Source organism: Temnothorax nylanderi, unplaced genomic scaffold (genome assembly GCF_030848795.1).
Source record: "Temnothorax nylanderi isolate EJ_2023f unplaced genomic scaffold, tnyl_v1.0 TNYL_tig0009_pilon, whole genome shotgun sequence".
NCBI classification, from domain to species: Eukaryota; Metazoa; Arthropoda; class Insecta; order Hymenoptera; family Formicidae; genus Temnothorax; species Temnothorax nylanderi.
Genome location: NW_027249071.1, coordinates 1,492,430 through 1,518,825, shown reverse-complemented (window position 1 = coordinate 1,518,825; position 26,396 = coordinate 1,492,430). Strand labels below are relative to the sequence as shown.

Here is a 26,396-nt window from a genome sequence, read left to right as displayed (position 1 = left end):
GCTTTTAGGTAGCATATATATATATTTTTTTTTTATCAAAACACGCGCGCGGTTGAAACTACGAATCCACATCGCGGCTGCATATTTAATGAGCACACACGTCTCTCGTTCGTCGCGTTCGATATGCACGCAACGTATTCGCGGATCGCGCTAACATTCGGCCGTTCGCGGCCGGCCGGCCGCGCTGATGGCTGGTTCAAAATCGTACTCACTAGCTCCATTACAATGCCAAGGTAGCACACTGCTCTTTTCAGAGAACATTTCATATTACTTTCCATTCGCTACCTTCCATCACGTTCTCGAATCTTATTCCCTTCGATTTGAAAGCGATCTTAAATTAACTGCGAGAGTCGACGAAAGAAACGACAATAATAGTAAGATATATATTAGAATATCGTATTGTCTCTTGTAATTATTTTCCTCTTTCATCTTTTTACATTTAGTTAGAAATTAAAGTAAAGAAGATCTCACATTTTGTTCGCGTCAAATTTTTTATGATAGATTCTTTTCTATGGAAATTTCATGGAAATATTGAAAAGTAAAAAGTAATAAGTTGAAAAGTAGAAGAGCTTTTTTACAAGTTTCGATAATATAAATAAGTAACCGGAATTTGTGATCAGTTTTATGACGTAAATGGCCCTGGAAGGTAAAAAATGAAAAAATTCCGATAAGTATAACTGGAGAAAACCGATTAACATCGTTTAATTAATTCAGTGATTGAATATTACTAACGATGAGCAAATGCGGACGCAAAAAGGAGACAAAATGGAAAGGGGAGATGGTTGTAGGCGAGAGAGGAGGGAGAATGAAAAAATTCACATTCATTCCGTGACCATCCGGTTACGTTGAGGAATGTATTTAAATTCAATGAGATTTTTAAACAGAAGACATTTTGAAGGAAAAAAAGAAGCCTCGGGTTTGCAAAAGAAATCAAACGCATGCATAAGCAAAACGACGTCGTTCTTTCAATGGTGCAATTAAAATCTTCATACCTCGCTTATCGCGAGATCCACCCTCTCGTCCCACCCGCGAAATGTTTCGCGCTTAATTTCGTAAAACTACAAGTCTAAACCAGCTTGCGATTCAAGCTGATGCCAGAATTTACGAGGGTAGGAGCAGAATTTACTTTAGGTAGGGCAGAATTTACTTTAGGCTTCCCTAATATATCATACATAATTCGAGCAAGAATGACTCAGCTGCACATTTGCCGGCAACAGTAGAAAGCAGTTAGTAATAAGAAACGGACTCTTCCAACTTCTGGAATAAATAAAGAAACGCTAAACTAAACATATATATATATATATATATATATAACTTTTTCGCATTTGTTTGCGAATGTCCCGCTAATTCATCCATCAAAACTCATCTTGCAAAAGTATCTTTCCAAAAGTATCTTTCCAAAAGTGAATTAGGAAGCGTCGTCGCGCAAATATTGGTCACCGAGTATATCTGAACGATCAGTTCATCAAGTATACCGCTGTCTGCCGATTCTCTCGAGTCGATTCACTCGAACGACCTTCGACACTTTCGCGACAAATATCCAAAACAATTTCCTTCTTATCTAAATGAAAATACGGCATCTCGCCGTAGTTTCGACTTGAGTAAGCGCGAGGATGTACACGCGAAATGAGAAGCACAGAAGGCTGATCAGTCATGCTGCTCGCGCATTAAGACCAACTTAAATAGTTTTCAGACTCGTTAGAGTATCCCCGAGAAACATCGGGAAAGCGACGGATTTCTGTGACGCCGTTCTCATGTTTCGAACGCCCTTTCGACTAAACGGAGTTGAAGTCCAAACGCCAGCATATCTGAGCCATTTATTTCGAAAATCGTGCAAATCGTAATTTTAAATGCAATACAAATGTGAAATGTAATACGGATACAAATTAATACGATGTCGATTAACGATGTCGATGCGATCATTAAATTAAAATGTTAACTGCGGAATAAACCGGAATAAACGGCTTGATTGATAAGCGGATAATTTTACAGGGATGTTTGAGCAGATGCTGTCTTGTATCGTCATGTGTTATTATTATTTTCGTTCAACTATCCGTATTAGATTGAGGTTTCTTTTTATAGTAACAATGAACGTAAAATTGCGCGTCTGGATATTGCTTATGTTGGTATCAACTGTCATATTTGATATCATAATAAATGTGTACGAGAAATCTCACTGTTATCGAATTAGAAATCTATCTCTGCAATGAAGTCTATTTTGATTACCGAAATCTGTGTCGAAAGAAAATGCCAAATCGACTTGCATATTCAATATTGATGCCACTTTCGTATTTCTGTATTTTCAATACAGAATGACACTCGTTTTTCATAATAAAACAAACTCGGCAAGAATAGCTCTTGTCAAATTAAAAAATTAATCGGCTCCTTTATTAATACTCTTGCCTAGTTAGAATAGAATTTCTACTGGCATTCGCACGACATATTAGCAAAGTATTTATCTTGCATTCAACTTTTAGATTTCAATTCGAAACCCATCTAAGATACAAACACTTTCCGAACGGCATACACACCTCAATCGCTCTTAATCGCCCTCGAAGCGATCTAGATCGTCTCGATCGAAAGGACTAAACGCTTCTCGATTTACGAGCGACGTACATGTCGTTTCAGCCTCGCCTCTCGACGCCGGCAAAAGAGTCGGGCTGGGGAAAAACGCGGGGGCGCCCGATAATTAATGCCATAAATCCGTGGCCACCGCGCGAGGATCTTCGATCCATCGATTTCGCGCGGGGTGCCGTCAAACGGCCGCGCCAACCTTCTTCTCGAGGGTGCAGCGCGGCTACAGCATCGTCAGGCCGGAAGTGGCCGTCGACTATGACGTAGCACTTCCGGCCCACGAAGGACGTAGTGGAGCACACACTCGAGATCGTGGAGATCGCCCGATATCGAGCGGCTAAAACGCGACTCGATAGCCGCGCGATGCTTATTCGCCCGAGCATGTTTCTTCGCCTTAGTATATCGATGGCTTCCTATCGTCGCGGCTTTCGGTTCGCCCCGTATAACTATTAATTCCTCGGATAGAGACAACGTTAGCAGGTTCCTGGATATTTTCATCGCCAGCGTCCGACACTTTTTCCAGCGTCGTTTTTTCCACCGGCTCTTCATGCAACGGTAATTTCTTCTGTACACCGTGAACGAAAAAACTGTTATCGATTGCAACAGTTAAACTATCAGCTTTTGGAAAACCAATGTGATTCAACAGTTTTTATAACGATTGCGATAGTCGCTGAACATGATCGTTAAAAGTAAATATTATATTGTTTTTTATTTATTTTTTTAAATATTGTTTGTAAGTTATTATGCTTAACTAGACAGATAAAAGAAAAATAAATAAAACATGAAAAATATTGGGTATGAAGAAATATTCCAAAAGACGCATAGGACGTCCAAAGATATCTAAAAAATTTGAAACGTTTGAATTTACAGCATATCTAGATTCTCCTGAATCGTCTGAAATCTTATAATCAATTGTTGATTATCATCGGGTGATAACGGTGAATTGTACGATAAACGCGGTTAAATGCGGTGACCGTTGAAGAAAATCGCGCACGAAGAGCCGCCGCGATCTAGGAAAAAAAATGTCGGGAATATATCCACCATGGTGGAACGACGTTTTCCTCCGAGAAGATGTTTGCTCTCGGGACTTATTAGATTTGAGACTGCTCTCCCCCCCCCCCCATCCTTTTCGCGTCCCTCGAAGTAAACATCCTTTACCAGAGACACACACGCATAGTCGCGGCTTTTCCGCCAACCCCCCTGCAGTCTATCAAATTCCTTGGTTCTTCCTTTTCTTCCTTCCGTCCTCTTTCTTCTGCTTCCTTCTCCTTCGATGGTCCAGATACGATCTCAAGAAAATGTAATGAATAGAAAAAAATATCGATCAAGAGATTTTTTTTCGGCGATTCACGCAGTCTTCCATTCTTATCATTCAATAAAAAAATGTTGATGAAGTGAAAGATTTCACAAAAATCTGTAGGAAAGATACTCTCAACATCTGCAAAAAATTATTCCAATATATAATTTATACAATATTTTAATAGAAGCTTATATGTCAGTATGTCTTGTAAAGAGAAATAAGAAAGTTATTAGAAAGTTATTATAAGAAAGAAATGAATAAATTGTTAAAAAGAAAGGAATTAAAAAACTGATTTTTAAAGTAGGTTTATCTCTTCTCTTAAAATAACTCTCTGATTGTTAATAATTTGTTAGTATAAAACTAAAATTTTCTTTATTTCCATCTTGAAGATTTGGTGCTGTTTAAATTGTAAAAGAATTTCTTAATTTTTGAGTTTACATATCTTTGTCACAGTAAATTTAGTTTGGATTTGATTAAGAAGCAAAACTAAAAGTAAAACTTCGGTTGCCAAGAAACACTTCTTAGGTTTTAATGTTGAATCAATTTTCTAATTATATATTAAATGACACATATACATATATTGTATATAACATGTATAATTGCTTATGTCATAATACAAAAATATCTGAAGAGTAAAGAAGTGCACAGAAGCGTCACGATGCATCATCGATCCGCATCGCGCGCTGATTCATAATTTTCAAGGCGCGAATCTTCAAGTGGCTCAACTCGAAAATCGCCAATGTTGCTCGTCAAGCTATTTTAAATTGGATTCACGCATTGCGTAAAAGCTCTTTTTACTTCTCATTATCACATCATCAATTATGATTAAGCCTCAGTTGTATACCCAAGCGAATCTTATATAAATTACGATGTTTAACGGGAGTGGCCGCCCACTCAACGATTCCCTTCTCCGTACTCATTAGATGAATGGGTCTGCGAAAAATCTCGTCATCGCAAAACTTCCTCGCGATGCGTTTAGATCGATACGCTTCTTCATTTGATTTGCAGCATTGCATAGCTCGGATTAGTGCGCTAATTAGGACAGAGAAGAATAAATGTGTTGCATAAATATCTTGTGATACATATATATATTTTTTTTTTCATTTATTTACAGCTTGTTATACATTTATTGCTTATCGAGTGACATTTTATATTTGTGCCACTAGAGCTATGTTTAGAGCAGTTCGCTAAACGTCTAAGAAGATAACAACAATAAAATAATTATATCATATAATTATTTTATTATTGTTGATAATTAAATGACAAAGATGAATAATAATAATAATATTAGATGAATAATTTAGAATAATTTGGCAAGCGCCTATAAGAAAATAACAAATCTAATAACAATTAAATAATAAATACGGATAAAACAATAATAATATTAGGTAAATAATGCACGTACGTCGATACATTTACATATTACAAAGCTCTCATTAATATTAATACCGGCAGAAGTAAATGGCGCTAGTGGATCCGGACTTGATTAAACAATAATCAATCCGAGTTTAATTCGGTATGGCGTTTTATATTTTTAATTAGCTCAGACGCGCTGCGTCGCGGCTACGATTTTCCGATGAACGGGCGAAACAAATTTCGAGCTCGACTTTTGAGTTCGACGGTATACGCGAAGGCCGGATTATACAAGTCCATCGCGTATAGTGCGACCCGCGTCGAAAGGCGTTCGTTCCGAAGCGAAGGCGAGACGACGACGTGTGTCGTACGCACCGAGACGGTAAATAGTGGACGCCCGATATCGCGAGCCCGTGACGGGTACAATAAATTATTCGTCGTCTACGTTCACCTTGGCGCGTTCACGTTGCGCGCCTGCCGCGCTAATGCATATTGGAACAGCATAGCTGCTCGTAGGTGCGTGCACCACCGAGAGCGCCCGAGTTACGGTTAAGATGTTTCTCCCGTGATGTAATCGACGGCACATCTTTATCCGACATCTCCCTCCTCCCCTCCTCCCCCCTTTCCCTCCGTTTGTATCGGACCATCGTGCATCCCCGCGCCTTCAATTCACCGTTCTCCATTCCGTTCGCCAACCAGGGAGCCGCGCATCCCTCTGCGGACCGCAGAGAGAACCAGACTCGAAATCACGGGGCATTATTAAGAGACCCCGTCATTTATTCACATCCCTTTGATTCCTTTGGATCTGAAAAGCATTTTACGGTGCATTTATTATTCGCGGAATTTGTGAAAATTTCAGTGTTATTCGGACGATCTCGCACCGCGCTTATCGATAACTTTGATCTCGATTTTTATAATATATCTCGTATCTTGTCCGTGTCCGATTGAGTGTCTGTAACATCTACCGCGCGCGGTACGCTTTTATTACGGATTAATATGCGTAAAAAGCGCTTTTAGTGCGGCGGAACTAAAAACCGCTGGTAGCGTTGCGGCTGACGCGTGTGCAAGCTTCCTCTTTTATCGTGGATTCGCTCGAAGGCCTTGAGCGATTTGCTTTGCGTTCTTGCGCGAGATACCGCGGGTGTTACGCGCTTCCGGTCAGGAGAGATGGAAATAGATTTAACAAAGCGCAGCACGCGGAATAAGAATTGCATTTGGCTTCCGCGGCACGTGGAAGCTATCAACCGAAATTCTTAGCTTGATGGGTTTATCCTTGCCCAGAATCCCACCGTTTAGTCTTGATTCGGTAATGCAGTTTCGTCTGCGCACTTGAAGAATATAATGAATATTTGATTGGTTTGTCGCACTTAAGAGGACAATTGTTTTTCATTAATAAAATATAATTGGACCAAATATTTTCATAATATTTCGAGTTGCGCAAACATATTCAATCATCGATAGATACACTTATTTTTGTATTCTATGTAATTTAAAGTTTTAGCAACTATTTTTCACCGATATCAAAATAAAAATCGTAAATTATGTTCTTCAATATTAATCAATTATGTACATATATTAACGTATAAATGTTTCTACATGTCGACTTTTATTTTTTACTCCCGATTGCTGCCAACCGAGGATTGGCGAAGACGAGGGAGTATGCGTTTTTACTGTAACTGGAGATCGACTTTAGAAATTCACGGAAGCGTGTTTGAAAGTCCCTGAAAATATGAAATGCTAGACAATTGCTTAAATTGCTTAACGTCCATCGTCAATCAAGACCGGTCAATGGTCATGCAAAGCATCTACGAAGGGCCGAATTCGCCATGACATCATCGCGGCAACAAGACATAAAATAGACGGGAGCGATGCCGCGGTACCGCGATTATAAGTGGAAACGACCGCAACTCCGTTGCTAGCCACCGCGAGAGACCGTCGTAAAAGACGGACGAGCGAGACGAACGGCGCAAAGGTGGCGTCACGCACGCGAATGATAGCCCAATGACCATAAGTTTCAGGCGGTTGCATAAGCGCGTCTCGCGACAAGAGTGCGCTAGATCGCACGAGGCGCTTCCAAGAATCACGCGCGTTAAGCGTTAGATTTTGTGGCACCCGTTGAACTCCCACGCTCCCGAGACGCACACGAGTTTGCTTGTCGGGTCACCCACGTCCGGTCTCTCACCTGGTCATTCCGGGCGCGATTTATCGATGGCGAACGGTGTCACGGCGACGAGACCGGGCGTTTTGTGGCCCGGCGAGATCGGTGGCGCAACCCTAAATTTACCGAAGCTCTCTCGCTCGTCCATGACTATAACGCAAAGTTGAGAAACGTGCCTGAGACCCGGTGGGTGCACCCTCAAATAGTACTGGCGTCCAAACTTTAAACACGAAAGATTTGGAAACAACGCGATTTATGAATGTAGGAAAAGAACTGGTCAGCATATTAGAAAGCAAGGCGGGCTAGTTATAACTAGATTAAACGTGACTTTGGACTTATTCGAATATTGAATAATAGGCTGCGGTTCTACGTTCATCCTCTTAATTGTCACAAAAATCGAAACGAAAGGTTTGGACGCAGCACAAATAAGTGATGTTAATGAGATGATGATTAACGTTCCCCGTTCTTGGAGCTGGCGCTTCGCTTTAGGACACACGACAGTCCATATTTTCTTACCGCGACATTGATACAGTATGTCGCTGGTAAAACCGGCCCGTCGAACGGCATGCTAAAAGTTTCACGACATAATGGATTATCGGCAGGACGGTGCGCGTAACCAAATATTTGCATGATCCTTATTTGGTTGACTGTCGATACCATCCGTAAATTTTTCAGCGCGCGCTGTACACGTTGCTGTTTAAGTATTTAACGATGAGAATCGATGCGTGAGATGAGGCGGTTGGATGTACATTGCAGCGTTGCATAAAGCACAACGAACTTGCATAAATCATTGCGCAGACATCGCTGGGAAATTCTTTCGTTCCGTTACACTGTTATAATATTTTCGGCATCAAGCACGCCGTCGAGTTCAGCGGATCAGAATGACAATCGCGGAATCGAAATAGGTATTGGAATTTATCGTCGCCCTCTTCGCAGCAATAATTCATTCCCGCTCGTTCAAGATAGCTTTATTATCCCGCTCGCACCGGAATGCTTAATTAGACCCGCGGCGAGGGGGAGCGTAACGAGACCGCCGCGCCGCGCCGATCCGCGACACGCTTCTCTCCAATGAATTTCTGACATTGACACAGAATACGTAATGCGTGTCCCGCTATATCAGGGACGTTTCGCTCCTTTCAGTTTCCTTAAGGAACGTAACGACTCCCACGTATTCGCCCACGCATCGTCCATCGTCCCTTGGAAAAATCGCCGTCGAACGTTTCGGCCGGTTCATCGATACGCTTGATATTTCGCCCGGCAGTTTGTGAAATTCAAGCCCCCTCATCGAGACGGACAGGCGACAAATCGTTTTCAAGGAACAGCGCGGCGCGGCTCGATTAGCCGTTGGCCTACAAAGTGCGCTCGCTCGCAGATCGAATCGCGTCATGCTCGCCGCGCCGCGCTGCACAATTAAAGTCGAACGGTCCCGCTTAGCTCGCGGGCATCGACGAGATGAGCGGATTTCCAATTCATGCGCATTTTAATTAAATACAATTGGATTATAAGTAGATTTAATTATGAATACTTGACAGCCGACGTAATACGGTTTACGTATGCGTATGAATAATAGAAATGTGCGCCGCGCGGCTCATCCGCCGCCGCCGCCGCCGCCGCCGCCGCCGCGCCGCGCGCGCTAGATCGTGCGTAGAATAGCCATCTAAACGTTCTAAAATCACCTGAATTCGTCAGCGACGGCTAAAACCGGACCGACTGATATTATACGATCGGCCGCGGGCGCGATCGGGCGCACCAACCAACGGGCGTTACACGAAACATGATGTCACTATTTCCCCGTGATGTGCATCTCGATTTCTCGCCGATGAACTCACCGGGCTGGAGCGCGCGCGCTCCACGCCGGTGACATAACTCGCAATGCACGCGTGCACGCGCGTTAACTTGGCCATTTACACGCCAGAACGCGGCGAAAAAAAAACAACAAAAAGGTAAAAGGGAAAGAGGCGCGGAGCCGCGCAACCGGTGGAAGTGCATTTTACGCGGGGCGATGCATTTATCGACGCTGACAATGTGGTATCGCCTCTACCTCTCGCATTCTTCGTCTTTGACGCGCGAGTTAAGCGAGATTAATTACACCCGGTCGCTACCGAAGGTCGAAAACGTTTCGAGGTCAGTGAGTAATACCGGGCGATTTATATCGGAGTAATGTAAAAGCTATCGAGAGCCATCGATAGAGAGAGAGCCTCTCGGGGTGTTGAGAGAAATCTACTCCAGATTAATCGAAAAATTTCACTGCCCGCGAACGCGCGATCAGCGATGGTTTCGGGGACGTTCCTGCGGAATCCTCGCTCGACACGATGTTTAATAATTCAATGTAACGGCAAATTGCGACCTTCTATTTTTCTTAATTAACCGATACCGTGCGCCGCGCGCGGCGTCATATATTTATTTCCATACGATGAAAAATTATCGATACGTCCATTAATGTTTCATGGTATTATAACCACTGCCGGAGAAAATTCTCCATTTGCGAGTAAATTATTTAGAAGCGTGCATAATACGACAATTTGCATAAGCAAACTATGCCGTATCGATAACAGCGCTGCGCTTGACCGTGCCTCGATGAGGAGGATAATGAGAGAATAGTCCGCTCTCGCTACGGTTCGTATAAAAACAACGTGAAACGTGTCAAGGGTGCATCGGGAAATTAACGACCAGAGACTTTTAACTCGTTCAACTTTATTTGAAGATTACGGAAATTCTTTAAAAGACAACTCGACGTTATCTAATGCGATAATAAATGCATGAGATCCAGTCTGTTATACATATAAATTGAAGAAATTACGGCTTAGAATTTTACAAGAGGTGGACATCGCTCGATCTTGATAAAGATATTTTAACATTTATCTCGTTTGCTAAGGAAGAAGTGTCTCATATCATAACGGAGAGTTTTAAAAACTTAAAAAAAAATCACTATATTGATTAAGCGCGCAAACTACTAAAACCTTCGCGTACGAAATTGAAGAATGATATCGCTATCAACGTGTTCCGCGTTGAATAACCGATCGGATGTGTTGAATATTCGTGATGCCGCGCGATTTTTCCCAGCTGGCCGGCGCGGCCGGCCGGCCTAAATCTTCCGTTGTCGATTTATACGCCCGGCAAATTCGTGCCCATGACGAAGGGACACTAGGGCTGGCCGATAGAGTTTGACGTAGCTACGATGTCCGGTGTTCGACCGTGTTTCAACGACGATATGATAACCGACCCAACAGTCTCTCTCTCTCTCTCTTCTCTCTCTGTCTCTCTTTCTCTCTCTCTCTCTCTCTCTGTCTCTCTCTCTCTCGTGCTCTCCCGCCCACGAGTGCCGTAAATAACGGACCAGGTAAAACGAATTGTCGATAAATAAATGTTCGGGTCGTGTATACGTGTCACGTTGTGGACCGACGAGCCCCGGCGATCGTTATTTCATAACCGTTGCGCGCTATCGTTTTCCAACCTGGCCATTCGGGCCGCCGGCCGCCTCCTCTTTGCCGCCATTTATTTGATAACTGACGGACGGCCGCATGTTCTGTCTCAGAATCGTATTTAGAATTCGTCTGGCACGTCCACCGTCCGCCCTCCGTCCCGACGCTCGTCCTACCTGCCTGCCCCCGCGTTTGTCCAATCCAACGATCGATCGACTTTTTAAACTGTCAATAATAGCGAGGTCAATACACCGGACGACTCGCCGTTCCTCCGTTGCTCCGACAATTCGGGTCACCCCGTAGATTTAGTATCGTGTAATCTGCCGGATTTCCTATAAATCTTTTGAACAAAATGTTTTTAAAATGTTCTACCGGCGACATGATAACTATCTCAATTGCGTACAATCTGTTGCAATTTTTAACCGCGTTGACAGATACAGCGATATATGTGTTAAAACCGATATAATGAGAAGCCTTATCCAATGTGATAATCAAAAAAGTATAGAAGTATGTTCTAGCTTATTCTTATTAACTACTCTTTATCTTAGATATTTATATAAAAATTATCGAAACACGTGCGGCAATGCGAAGTTGAGTGATTCAAATCACTCGTAAAACGCCGGTGGCTTTTCGTACCAAAGATTACCGGAGCAACCGGACCGAAATGGATACCGGCGGCTATATTTCTATATCTCATAGCCCATAATTTTCCAACTATATCTCCGTATCGTTAGTCGTATCGTAAATACGTTGCACGTAATCGTAAAAATTTTTACCGGTCGCGCGCTTTTTCAGGCTACAGGCGAAATAGCTAATAGGGGGAGGCAAATCGGCCTAAAATTGAGAAAAAGAAGGTCTGAGAGGGGAGAAAAAGAATATCCCGCAACACGCACGTACCGTTGAAATTTCTTGTCGACGTAACAGTTCACGCACCGCGTATCTTCGCGGTCGCGCGGATTTTCAGTCTTTTTTTTTTTTTCTTTATGCGAGAGAGGCGACGCAAAGTCCCGCTCTCCGTGGCTCCGTTCTGGCGGATATCTTGCCCTCGTCAGATACCGGAGTCACGTGATATCTCTTTATCTACATTCCAGGTATTCTTCTTCGCATATTTCATACGACGCATCAGCTTTTACTGCACTCGTCGCATCGCGCGAGGCCCCGGCATCTCTGCCGCCGCGGCGGACGAGTCTGCGACGCTGAACGCCGTACGGGGCGGCCGAGAAATTAAATTATACTCTCTTTATTGCGGCGGCGCGCTGTGCTTGCGCGCCCTTACGAGATAACGAGACGCCGTATCAAGCCGCCGGAGTATATGAAATTGTAGCAAAAGGCATTCATATATCGTTACGAGATGCGCAACGTATAATTCCCCGTGCTAATGCATCGTAAATTCCATTAGGGGGACTATTCGCGCCGTTGTGCAATGTTACCCGCGCGGGCGGAGGAATCGATAGGCGCTCTCGGTCGCGCCCGAATATTGAGAACGTTGACGTTATTTCTATTATTTCTAGCGTGCTCCGGTCATGCTCGGCGGAGGAGCGCGGAGCCCAATTCCGGGACGCGAAAACGCGAACGCTTCGTCAGCGCGAAGAGCATCTTAATCCCCGTCGATCATTCGGGATGAGCGTATGACGGCGTGTTTATTTACAGCCCCTAACGCCCCGTACGAGCTGTTGCATCGAAGCTCGAATGATATAAACGAGCGCGCGCGCGTTATCACGAGCGCGCCGTTGTGTTGCCCGCTTATTTTTAGATGCCACGTAACCGGGTATATTTGTTAAGGCAACAGATCGCGAGAATTTTCCCGTTCCGTCGTCGTGTCGGAATACATTCCCGAGAGATAACGGCGATTCGTCGCGACGGAACGTGCTTGGTACACTGCTAATCGCGGATCGTCTAGCGGAGGACAAGCGCTGGTATTCATATTTAATGCCGATCGCTGATTTAATGACGAACGGCTGACTCGGATTTTCATCTAATACGCGAATCGCGCGGCGCGGATTATTCCGGATTGAGAAGCATACGGTGCTTCTATTTCAGTAACGAATACATGCGCGATACATGCGGATGTTCCAACGGCAAAGATGCCCTTCGAGGGTTAATTTTAATAAAAAGAATACCCGTGGAGAAATGCTGGCTCGTGAAGAAATACAGAACTTGTCAGCGTATTAATTTTATCTCGCTGCGCCGTTTATATCTCGTATCTCGTTTCGTCTCGAGTTTATTCTCACGTATCCATTTCCGCTCCGTTGCGATACTTACGTCGTCGACGTCTTCAAGAATATCCTGTGCATTTCCTCCTTTCGTTTTCTTCCTTTCATAATCAGGAATATTATCTAATTGCAAAATTAATCGCCGTCTTAATTCGAATCAGTCACGTCGAGCCTTTTAATCCTAATCACGCAAAATGAGAAATATAAATGGATTTACATACAGTGATAAAGGAATTATATACAGTATCTGTATGTATGATAGTCGTAAAATTTGCCTATCGCGCAGTAAGAGCGCCAAAATATAAATTTAAAAACACTGATTACAATTGAAAATGGAAAACAAAGGCCTTGTCATAAAAAATATATATCACACATCGAAGTATTAATTAAACACTTTAAACGCTTTACATTAAATATGAAAAATAACACATGTTGTAGTAAATACAAAATTGGAAAAGAGAGGCCATTTCAACTCACCTCGTTTGTCCACACGCACTCTGGGTTTAACTATTTAAATAATTCACTAAACCGCTCCCCCCCCCCCACCCGCCGTTCTCTTGTTAATAATTGAATTAGTACAACGAACTCCCGAGCTTGCTAATAATTTTATTTTTATCCACCGCCGATCGCCATCCGTTTAATTTAATACATTGGCGCAACGCTCTACACGGCGACTCCCGCGCGCACGTGTCGCGCATCTTAATTGCATCGCCGGCGATGCAAATTACGCGCGTTAGCCCGTTGCCGCGGGGCCGTTCGGGGAGACCGCGCGACGAAGGAACGCGCAATTTTACATTCGATGTCCTTTCCCTTTCCTCGCGCATTCTCGCGCGCGGCTCGCCCGCTCGCTCGTGCCGCGCCGCCTTATCGCGTCGCGATCCGCACGCGATTTACAACGCGATCAACATTCCGACGAGACGCGAACTCGGCCGCGGAACAACGGGACCGTCTCGCTCTGTTCGCTTAAGTACTCCGGGGGCGACAACGATCTCGACAATCGCACGCACGCTCGCACGATCGAAACGAGATCGCGGCGACTAGAAAGGGATCGCCGCCGAGAAAATCGTTTGCGTATCTTCTGCATAGATTGCGTGAAGCAACTTGAGACTCGTGTCTGCGATTAAATGTGACTGCAGGATTAAATCATCGGCTCGCGCGTCCCCTTCATTAGTGCCGGCCCATCAATCGCGCTATCGAGTAATGTCAGGTGTGCACACACCGGTAAAATACACTCCCTTCTTCGCGTCTCCCTTTCTCCTTTTCTAGGCGAGTTCTATTCGGTCGCCGCTTCGCTCTCCCCCGAGAAGACGGATCGTTCGCGAGCGGTAATAAAAATATTTCTGGCACAACGGTAAGGCGCAGCTCGCCCCGCGTGACACAATGAGCGCGTGCGGGGAATTAATGAGCGCACGAGATATACCCGCGCGGTTTCTTTTATCTCGGCAATCACGCGGAGGATGGCTCGCGTTAACTCGCTCGCTCGCACGCACGCACGGATTGCATCTCCGTGCTCTGAAAATTAACTGAAATAAAGAAACGATTCCGCGTGTGCCCATAATTCTCACCCTCTCCGCGAATAACTCACAATTCTCAAGTACGTTAAATTCGAAGCCGCCTAATTTTACGATTCTTGTACAAGTAATATCCGCAAATCGTCGCGCAATTTCCAGTTTGCTATTAATAGAGTACGTTTAATAGAATTTGCATTGAATTATTTTTCAAAGCTCCCAGTCACGTATTCCCATTAGTCAGCCGCGACCTTTTCATGGGGCCACCAGGTGGAAAAAGATCGTCGTCATCGAGGCACGATAAATTACAATCGTCTTATCGATTGCGACGCGTCGTGCTCGGCTCGATTGTGGACGCGATTGCGCTGCGTTCGTCGTTTACGCCACCAGCCAGGCAAGCGACTCGATCAGGAGTCCATCACCGGCGGGAGTGCAACGCGAAAAAATAGCATAACGGGAGGTCGACCGGGTTACTTTCTAGTTACCTTGTATGCACGTATACGCCCGCGCGCGCTGTCGATATTTCAACGTGCTGTATACGCCGCGATTATAGCCGTCGCGCAAGCTGCAGCGCATGCATCTTGTTACGCGAAATTCGCGTGGGTAATAGGGGGCTTTGATTGCGTCGTCAAAGTCGCGGCACGAAAAGCGAATAAAGAAGTGCACGAGGCCTGCGCAGTCTTTAACATTCAATTAGGCTGACAGCAATATTATCGAGGCCATTAATGTTCCAACGTAAATTTCGACACAAAATCACGTGATTCGAAATCACGTTTTTATATTTACAAATTTATTTTTTAGCTAATAATCAATCGAGAAGTTCAATTACAGATATTTTTCTGCTACGAACGAGACCTGCCTAATTTTGCGGAGCAAAATTTTTGTCAATCAAGGCGAGTTTAATGGCGCGTTCTTGCTTTTTAATTTTGGATCAAAGCGTTAACTGGCTTCTATTAAAGCAAGATATGCACATACGGTGGACCATTGAATATAAAATATTTGTCCAGGGTACAGAGGGTACCTCTAGAAATAGAGGTACTGATTACAGGAGACTTCAATTAGACCGTTTCGGATTCACGCATGATTAACGCTGACAGCGTCCCGTCGCCGTGTAAACATTTAAACAGCGAAATTATTAAATGGATTAAATGACTCCGCGAGACCAACGCGTTAATTATGCCGACTCGTCGCAGTTATACGACAGAAATTCGCGTGGTTTCAAGTAACCGTGACGCGAAAGTAATAATGTTAACAACATTCACATGGACACTGTCCGCCCTTATGGATTTAAATGAAAATACATTTCTACGATGCATTTGCGTCCCCCGGGCGATCGGGGCTTTCCGATGGTCGCGAGCGCTCTCATAAAAGTACCCCGTCGTTTTTTTGTCATTTCAATTTTTTCTTGTTCATTTTAAGTCCGACATTCGATACGATTATGCGTATTTTTTTTTTATTAACCACGCTCTCCTGTTTTCCATTACGAAGCTACGTCGCATAATTCGCTTGCCTCGCGAAATGCATCGGATCTTTCGATTTCACGCGAATTTCGCGCGCGGATTTAACGACGCCGCGAGCTCTTCGTTCGCCAATTCGCGAAAATGTTCAAGGAACAAAATCCCCGCGAGATTCCACGAAAATTTAACCGAATCGGCCGATCCCTACTTTCGCGGAATGATCATCGTGTTTCTTTTTTTTTTCCAGCGAACGCGCCCGCGATTACTTTTTAACGCCGCGCGTTTTTTCGCCACTTTTCGGCAACCGTTGCGGCGCGGTGCGCGGTGCGCCGCGCGCCGCGACGGGACGTCATTAATTATGACATTTAAATTGCAAATCGCCCGCTAAAATATGTCGAATCCCCGGCGCACACGGCCGTCCACACTTTACGTCTCGCGTTCACACAGGCGCGCGTCCGCGCGATCTCTCTCCCTCTTTCCACCCTCCCTCTCTCTCCCCTTCTCTTTCTCTATGATGCAGGTAGATTTTATATGCGGCAGCGCGTACGCGCCGACACATGCACCGGGTCTGGTGCATGCAACCAGGAGTCGTATATGCATATATGCGCGAATATACGTGAGCGCATACACGGGCGTCCACATGTTCTACGTGTCATACGCAGTCCCCGCGCGGCATGCCGAGAGCGGATTTTTCATGCAAATTCGCTTATAAAATCGATGTTAATTTTTATAAAACGATTATCGCGACCATCTATGTGACAATAATGTTAACTAAACTGCGGCCGCCGGGCCGTGTGCGGAACTCCTGTTGACCGCTACCGGCGCGGCGGCGCACCGCTGAAAAGTTAACGCGCTCTCTTTCGCCCTCGTGCATCCCCCCGCGCCATCGACGTACCGTATCGGGCAACGATCGCTGGCAAAGATTAATCGTCGGCATCAATTGTCGTATTGCAGCTTCCGAGGAGTATTACGTGAACGAGGCAGATGGATCGCGACCCTGTACTATTTTCCTCGCGCCCGGCGTTCGACCGACCGTGTATTATCGTTTATGTCAAATCGGAGTGTGTTATACGTGGCGGATCTATGCATAACTATTACCGTACCGAATGTAGATTCATGCGCATATGCACGCCTGCGTCGTGGCTCGCTCATCAAGATTTGCATTCGTGCATCGTGCAAGACTCTCTAAAGTACTTCGTATATACGAAATGTATACGCGAATGTACATATGTATGTATGTATGTACGGAGAAACCTTTCCATCTTTTCATTCGATCTAAGTCAGGCGGCGCGCATTTTGCGAGGTGCATTAACGAATGCCGGGGCTCCGCCGCGCCGTATACGGCGGAAGGAATGCACGCGCTCGCATCCCTCTTTTCTCTCCGATGCGATGGCGCGATCCTGTACATCCGGGATCTTGAGAAGAGCACCCCACACACACGCGCGCGTGTGCCCGGATGGTCAGATAAATGCGCGAAGGCGGCGCGGATCTTCCGGCGGTATCAAGGGGGAAAGACGAAACTTTCGCCGCCGGCAGTCCATTAGAAGCGCACGGACGATTTAGCAAGGAAAGGGGCGGCGGAGGTGGCGGTTGCGCGCTCGCTTTTCTGGGGCCGGCTTTTAGGTCCGGCAATTTGATGCTCGTTGCTTGTCATGCTAATATCTTCAGCTTTATATCGCCCGTGAGTTTTTCCCGCCGGCGTTGATACACGTTTTCGTAACCGCGGCCGTCCTCCGCGGCGCCCGGGCGGTACGCGTCGTTGGGCACGATGGAGAATACCGTTGGTGCTGTCACCGCTGAAATTATCGTCGCTTCGCCGAGACGAATTGCTTAAGAGCGATTTTAAGTGACAGGAGGCGCGGGGAAAAAGTGCCCTCCCTTATTACTTTTTCACCCGCTATACGCGGCGCCTCGATTCTCTCGTGGAAATATTACACGTGGCTCATACGACAGCCAGTTTAATTAATGCGACGATTCCTTTCTGATTTTCCGTCCTATCGCAGATACTTTGATACACTGTACGCGATTTTATGCATTCCATCGCTGCGAATTACTCAGCAATGCGAAAATGTAATTTGCATGAAATTTGCGTAAAATAATCGGCGTAGTTGCATGTTACGTTTAAGCCTAATGGCTATTCGAGATGAGTGATATTATATAAGCTCCACGCGCGGGTGTACAGTAGCATATCTACGTATAAGGCAATGCCTAAGTATATCCCGGTATCACGGGAGTAGATCAATACAAATTACAAATGACTCTTTCTGAGCGTATCCTGTTTTTAAACGTAGCCATAGGCTTCTGCGCCGCCTAATTAGAATTCCATTAACAAACGCACCGCGTCAGAGATAATAGGCGAATGGTGATATAACAATGACACGTAATAATAACAGCTTTAATATCACGGGTTCATGGCATCTCGGCAATCTGCAGAGTTGCGCAGCGACTAATTTAATGAAAACGCGGCCGCGCCGCGATCCGCCGCTGGCTTTTTAATTGTGCTTCATACGCCGTAAAAAAAATTTTTTACGCGTGTCCTACGATAATAAGGCGCATCCTTACGACGCGTATAATTCCCGAGGGGTATATACGCATGATTTTCCAGAGTCATTACTCTATCGCGGCCGATATTGCACGCGGGGCGATTAATAAAAGTAGCCGCAACGGTACGCACGAATGCTGACGCCGGCAAATCCTCCTTTACGATCGGTTTAAACGTTCCGATGCAATTTGCATCGCCGAGTAGCGGCATAAGGCATCTTCGCTTGAGATAAGGCACAGCGGCGTGAACAATGTGACACAAAATTTTTACACGTCCAGAACAATCCTTAAAAACGGTGCTGTTCAAGACACCTGCGTCTCTGCTTCATTTTTTAAACGTAAACTTTCTTATTGTGAAATAGGCAAGGTGTTCGCAAATTAAATGAGGGAATAAAGGACCAACAATACGAGCTGAATCAAGATGTTATATTAAAAATAAATTTTATTCATAAATGAATTGGATAAACGGGTGACGGCTGGTCTAGTGGGTAGAGCGCCAGATTCGTAATCCGGAGAACCGGATTTCGAATCCCGCTAGGCAACTGAGAAATTTCTCAGCAAAAATGCCGCCCCCCCCCTTTCTAGTGGAGAAAGGTAACCCTAGATGGAAAAACTGGGCTCCGTCTTTCGGAAAGAGACGTTAAGCAGTTGGTCCACCCCCATAGCCGTCGACCGCTATGAGGTACCTCCGTGCTTCTTACTTCCACGCCGATTTATGTCGGCTACCTAAGTATGGCTAGCAACCAGCTTAGGGAATTAAATTGCTCACAGTTCCGGCATCCCAACCGCGGAGTCAAATCCGAGGAGGTTGCTGAGAAAAAACAGGCTCTAGGCCTAGGGTGGAAAGAGAGGAAACTCTCAACCGCCAAAAGAGGAAGAAGAAGAAGAATAATAATACTCTTTACAATTCGATATAAATAAATTCCAAAGGTCATGAATTGGTGCTAAATCATTACGTTGGCAACGTGTACTTATATCATCAAACTGTAAACATGATAATAAAAACGGTAAACGTTATTCCCATCATTCTAATGACTCAGAATTGTTTTAATTATTTATATTTGTAATTTTCTGAAATATTTGTAATTTTTATAAAAGGTATATGTTTCTTGCAATTGTCTTAGCCTCCGGTGTGACTTTGTGTTTTGTGTATGCATTTTATTGTTATTATTTTTAAGTTATAATTTATTCTAAACGATATGTTATTTATTATTTGTTTTAATTACGGAAAATCTTATGGTAGACGAATTCCTTTATGATTATTATTATTCAATTATTTTAGTACTGAAGAAGACTAAATAAAGTCGAAAGTTTACCGTTTATCCAAGTCATATACATGAATAAAATTTATTCTTAATATAAAAATTTATTTTTAATATAAATTTATTTTTTAATATATTGTGAATACGAATGAAGTTGCCAGTGTCGAAGAAACCAAACCATTTTTGTTATTTATTCGCTGGCGAAGAACAGCTCCTATTTTCTGTTTCATATATTTCTTCAACCGTTCGTCAACGTGTTGACGTATTGACAGACTCTTATACGCGTGCTAAAGTACCTATATACAGAGTATATCCACCTTAATGAATGCGATCCTATTCCGGTGGAATTGTTCAAAAATGAATTTCCGCGCCAGAATAAGATGATAATTCGCGAGAGTGAAATATTAAGTAGGAAAACATCGTGTATGTAAAATAGGCAAATGGGAAAGTTTGCGCGGCTTTTTTACGCCACGGGAGAGGCAGCCGCGCCGCCACCCTTGAGTTAACGGCGCCGTCCCAAGGACCTATGTTTACAATATACATTTTTATGGGCTGATTCTTTTATAGTTCTTAATCTTAACGCGCTTAGAAACGGGAAAAGTTTCGGAAGTTGCGGTCTTCGTGGGGCGCTCCAAGTGCGCTCCGCCTCTCGATCTTTTATTTCTGCTTGACGCTGAAAATCGGATAATCGAAGAAAAAGAAATAGCGTTCGAATTTCTTGATCCTTTTGCGGATTATTTAATAAATTAAGCGTCTCGCACAGAAATAGAGAGCGACGATGGCCGTGTGTAAATCCAATTACTCGATAATTGGTTTAAGAGTGCTATTGTAGTTAATTTCCTGGGGCAGTTTTGGATAACGTTCAGCGACACGATAATGAGATACAAATGATCGTTCGTACGAAAAATACTCTTACATTATTTCCAATTTTCTATTTTTCCGTAATCTGATTCGATTACAGATCTATGTATGGAATATGCTTCGACATTTGATAATTAAGTTTTTTTTTTAAACAAAAATAACGAGACATATATAGTCTCGACTGGCATCCTGAATACCCTGTATCTACAGGTATTGTTTCAAACACAAAAGATAATATAGAGCGAATCTCTTTCCCATTCGCATCTTGTATAATATCTTTGTGTCACGTAATTGAAAATCTGAAAAATAATTCCCGCTAAGTCTCTTCCCTTCGTTTCGTACTCGCGTTTCTCAGTTCCGATCTTTAGGCCGCCCGCGCCGTGTTCGCTAACTGTTTTTCCTTTCCGCGGTTTATTTCCGATTAACGCGCGCAAAAGGCGCGGAATCGCGCGCAAGGACCTTCCACAAAGACCTCGTGCGGCAGCTAAGACGTGCGGGGAAGTTATTCGTGTAATTTATGGGTAGAGTGCCCCTCGAGACTGCAGCGAGGTCGCAAGCGCTGACGTTCTTCTATTTCAAAGTGCGCTCCTTGAAGTTGTTATGAGAATACGAAAAGCGTCCAGTGTGGACGTCTTTGGAACGATATACTGCACCGCTTTCTGAAAAGGCCACGAGAATCTCGGCAAGCTGTGAATATCGACAGACTCTGAATACTAAAATAACGTTAAATGTATATATATAACTCGACACTTAATCGAACGTTACAATAAGACAAATTCATTGGATATAAATAAAACGACTGTTCTCCTTTTAATTAACGTTAATAATTGTCAACGACAAAAGTCAGTTATAAGAAAAAGTGTGTTACGTGTGTCGTCTTGATGTCCGGTGATTTACCACTTCCTCCGGTTAATTCGTTGAATATCTTCGTTGAAAGACAGGACATATTTTCCTTCCCATGCACGGAACGTCGCGTAATCCGGCAATCTCGCAAATGTGGCGAGCGTTTCTATCGACTTAATTGCTTTACCCTCCTTAAATTCACGAGGCAGCGAGGGAACTTGGCTCGTGTATACTTTGCCTGTCAGACTCTTGCTTCTTCGTCGGGAGCAGCGACATGGGGGCGCACCGCGGAACGCTCCTTTTCTTTTTGTCACGACTATCCAGTTTTTAGACGTATCGTAACGACGACATTAGTATCGCGTGCAACAGCTCGTGCAACTTTTAACGGAGCCGAATGCGCGCGCGGAAAGCGGCGAGCTGACAAGATTGCGGGCGTGCACTTTGAAATAGCAGAATGGAAATTAATGCGCCAAACGTTGCGTTACTCTCTGGTATATTACGTTACTTTACGCTGTTATTAAAACGAAATATTATTTGTCCTCTCGTGTGTATATATATATATATATATATATATATATATATATATGTTGATATCAAGGATGCAAATTTGTCGGTGAACACGTTTTACAGATATCTGTTAGTCACAATCAATTTATTTGTTTAACTTTATTTAACTTTATATTTCGTCATTTTATATGTCGTCGGCAAAACGTATTATATTAATCTTTTATGATTCAAGCATCTAAATGCGTAATGTATAAAGTTCTCGAGTAGCGATATGTATTCTGCATGGAATAATAATACTTTTCTCGATTCCAATCGCTTCATGATTTATCAGATACCTATATATACCTGTGGGACACGCGACATTTCCGATGTTGCTCTGCTAATACATTGCGCAACATCATCAATAGCTCTGATATCGCGACCATTAAGTATTCAAAGAGACGCGATTTTATTTTCGGTACCACGAACAATCTATGGATTTCCCGTCGCTGTGTGTAGTCGCTATTTTCATCTCACGGTGAATATTTCATGTATATCGGAATATCGTGTTCCCTGGGTCAAAAGTCATAATTCCGTCTTACAACAGTATATCACTTACAGAATTATAAAAATAAAACTCCTTATTGATATCAGTGTGGTTTCTTTTTAAGAAAAAAAATACATTATAGTATAAGAAACATTTTTCAAGTTATAGCAACTATTATAAGAATTTCATAAAATTTACGGATCCGAAATATTGGAGTAAGAAAAAATAGAGTTACGATCGTAACTCTAATAATAATAATTCGAATAATAAAGAAACAAAAATAGCATTTAAAAAGATGCACATTGTATGCAAAAGATATAATTTTTATCCAAAAATTATTATGGTACTTTTTAAACACTTTTACACAAATGTTTCTTTTTATAAAATACATGTTTATAAATCACGAATAAATCTTATTCGATTAATTAATATCATGCTTACTGAATTCACATTCTGTGATCAAATGATCTCTTTGGGATCTATGAAGAACTTCGCGAGTGAGTCAAGTGGAAAACGGTGGTGCGAAAAATGCCTTAACACAAATCATGCGGATCATGAGGCGCATCGCGGAGTACTCGGCCCCTCAAGTTTGGGATCCTATTGACTTACGCTTCGTCTATCTGCCGAATGGAGGAGGGACAGAGAGGCGCGTTGGTCTGTTTAATGAACAAGCCTGAGCGGTTTGATTTGCATTGCGCGCAGTCACGCTCCGCTCGCGGTGCGAATTTCAACGTAGCAGACTACGCTACTCGGTGGCCACCTGAGTAACGTGAGATACCTGCACGATGACGCAGTCCGGACCTAGGACGCGTAATGTGCCCGGGTAGAGAGCGCTTTAAGGGGCATTCCTGTCGCGCCTCCATCGCACCGTTGCGTTATCGCGATTCAGCGTTGAGCACTGCCATCGAATGACAGTTTCCTGTGTCAAAGCATACCCCAGCCGCTGCTACACAACGTGATCAACCCCGGGCGCGACCCCCCGCCCCCCGCCTCATCGCCCCGGCCCCCGCCGCCGGCGCCGGCGCCGCCCCCATCCGCTGCCTTCTTCCATCGAGGGTCGCGCAATTCGAGCGGCAAATGCAATATTGTGGCCACGCCGCCGAGACACTTGAGACAAAATGCCATGCTTTCGCGCGATTTGCCCCTTTTTTTCCCCGGTTTTCAAAGACCCTGCACTTCCCGGGAGCTCTTAGATCCTCTTCTCGCGCATTGATTTACGTTATATTTAATTACTTGTGCCTAAGCGATTCTCCAAATCAAGCAATTACATGGATGCTTTTTAATACACCCATTCGAAGTCTCTTCGATTTTTCAGGTTACAACGCGCGTTTATATGTTATTTCCGCACACATATGCACAAAAGCTTATTGTATAAAACTTTCAGTTTAGTAAAAACACAAATGTTTGTTACAAATTTTAGAAAAACACAGCATAAACCAGTCGGTACATATATATTTTTTATTTATATTTTTCTATTTACTTTTTTATTTATATTTTTTATTTTTTATTTCCATACGATAATTCAATAGCCGAGAATTGAAATGAATTATTAAATTACATATATATGTTCATTTATTTATTTTATATTTGATACATAATAAATAATTTTTCTCTCGTCATGCGAAATTGCATTTTGTTTAGCTTGACGAAGCATCGATAGCGATCACTTCAATTTTATTAGTCGGAGTTCAGTATCGTGTTTCTTTTTTCTGCTCTTTGTGCTCGGCACTCATAAAGTCACTTTCCCACTCGCGCGCACTCACGAGTGCCTCTTCGCATTAGTCGATGGGACAAATGTGAAAACGAGATGCCATTTTCGCGGCTCGAGCACCGGAGCGGCAAGCGCGACTCGATCATGTCGACCGTATGATCAGTAAGTGGAAACGGGCGAGCACGCGTCCGGCCTATGAAATCGGAGTCAAACTTGCGAGCGAACGAATGTTTATTTGAAACAGGATAGTCGGCGAACGATTGCGCGCTCCTGATTTCGAAACGCGAGCGGGGAGGGAGGGAGGGGCTCGAGCATTGAACCCCGAGCGAGCGACTAACGAAAAAAATTGCGTCCGCTGTTCGCGTTTTGGCTATATCGTTTGGAGACAATTAACAATTGGCTTTGTGCGATACGAGAAGAGTAGTACGATAGGTGCGCGAAGAAAAGGTGGAATCCAATAAATAGTGAAAATGATTTCCCCGTTTAAATCAAACGGTATCCGGGATTGAAGTAATTTGTGTAAATATTTTTTTTCAATATCAAGAGTAATTATCTCATAAGAAAATAATTGTTTTCGTAAATAAATGTTCTCTGATTCTGTTGCTGATCTGTTGCTGCGTCTTACTTCGAAAATTTTTCCATTTTGCCGGATAAATCGCCTGATCAATGAGAGATCCGAGTCGATTATTATTGTTCTTTCTCCGCGATCTTGTAAAAATCGTAAAACTCGTATGATTCTCGATATTAAAAACGACGGCGCGCACGCTGAGGAGAAAAACGAGAGCCGCGACGTCTGTGCAGTAAAGCGTCATCCGACCTACAACCTCTTATCTTACAACCCTACCCTCGCCTCTTACGGCCACTGCTCCACCTTTGAAATCTTATCCGCCGCTACGTACGATCTTCTCAGAATTTATATTAAACAACCGACTCCCATTATTGGTTTATTCGTGTGTTGTCAGGCAAGGTAGCATCCATCCGGCGAATCTCGCGATCGCTCAAGAATCTCTTTTCACGACTCTTCGCTAACACGTAACCCGTTTATATGCAATATCAACCTGAGACCGAACAAGATAACATCTTCTTGTTCTAGAAAAAAAAAATTAGATTTAGCATTTTATGCTAAACTGAGATGGGACGATGGTTATCGCAAAATATACCTGAATTTTATATAAAAAATATCTAAATATGAAATCAAGTACCTCTATCGTTCTCTACTGTCACTACTGTGTTATCTAATATAGTGGAAAATATAGTTCAATAAGTACTACGTTCCAATGTACCATAGTTATATCTTGCGTAATATTTTTATGTCTGAAACGTTATAATTTTTTATGTAGACGATAATAACAGCTTTCATAGAACATGTAATAATAACAATTTCTTTCTGTGTCAGCTTGTTCCTCGAGCGAGTTCATATGCAGAAACGGGCAGTGTATCGACAGTAATAAATACTGCGATGGCGTGCAAGATTGCCACGACGGATCCGATGAACACAATTGCCGTAAGTGTCGGTTCCACATCCGAAAGATGATCGCCCACACTCATCACAGTTATTTGCATGCGCATGCAGTTTGGACTTGCGATGGTGGTGCGCTGTGATCGTAACTTTAGAATTCGTACATCTTTTTAATATCCTACTACTTAATATACTATGATAACTTCATTAGTCAAATTAATATTGCATTTTTGTGCATCCACACAATTTTTAAACCATTAAACCCTTTTATGTGAGCCGCGTAAATTGTGTCTAGTAGTGCAGAACACAATTTTTATGCGTCTACTACATTTCTAAACTGATTATCATACAATATAATTTTTGTTCAAGAAGGAAATTTAGAACACGATTAATATAAAGGCTTTTTATGACATCAATTCAGAAGCATTGCACGCAAGGTGTTAATTACACAAGCAGAAATGAGTTTTACAAGATCGTCCTTGGACATATACGAATCTATAAGATCTGCGTGTCGATAAAGGTATCTTTACGCGGAATCATGAAAACTGATACCGGCGACGCCCTTGCACGTACCGGTATTATTTATCGCCGGCTAACACCGCACGACAGACTTGCATGCGACTTCGCCGGAACTAATGGTCGCGGACCAGTCCCGACGTATTACGATGAGCTTAATAATTATAATAGCTATGACAATAACA

General features: G+C 43.4%; 1 protein-coding gene and 1 long non-coding RNA gene across 14 annotated transcripts in view; one reads left to right on the top strand and one right to left on the bottom strand.

The window, feature by feature from the left end:
• The window catches only part of Trol (terribly reduced optic lobes), a 154,346-nt gene that overhangs the window by 75,325 nt on the left and 52,625 nt on the right, over positions 1-26,396 (top strand). For all 13 annotated transcript variants that reach the window (XM_071726196.1, XM_071726201.1, XM_071726191.1 and 10 more), the window contains exon 10: positions 25,633-25,740. In XM_071726196.1, the coding sequence (XP_071582297.1) occupies positions 25,633-25,740 (108 nt within the window). The remainder of the gene's footprint in view (positions 1-25,632; positions 25,741-26,396) is intronic.
• Positions 4,944-13,849, bottom strand: LOC139787199 (uncharacterized). The gene is made up of 3 exons (XR_011722555.1): positions 13,498-13,849; positions 13,070-13,201; positions 4,944-6,032 (listed from the first exon to the last, which is right to left on the bottom strand). It is a non-coding gene; the product is annotated as an uncharacterized lncRNA (long non-coding RNA).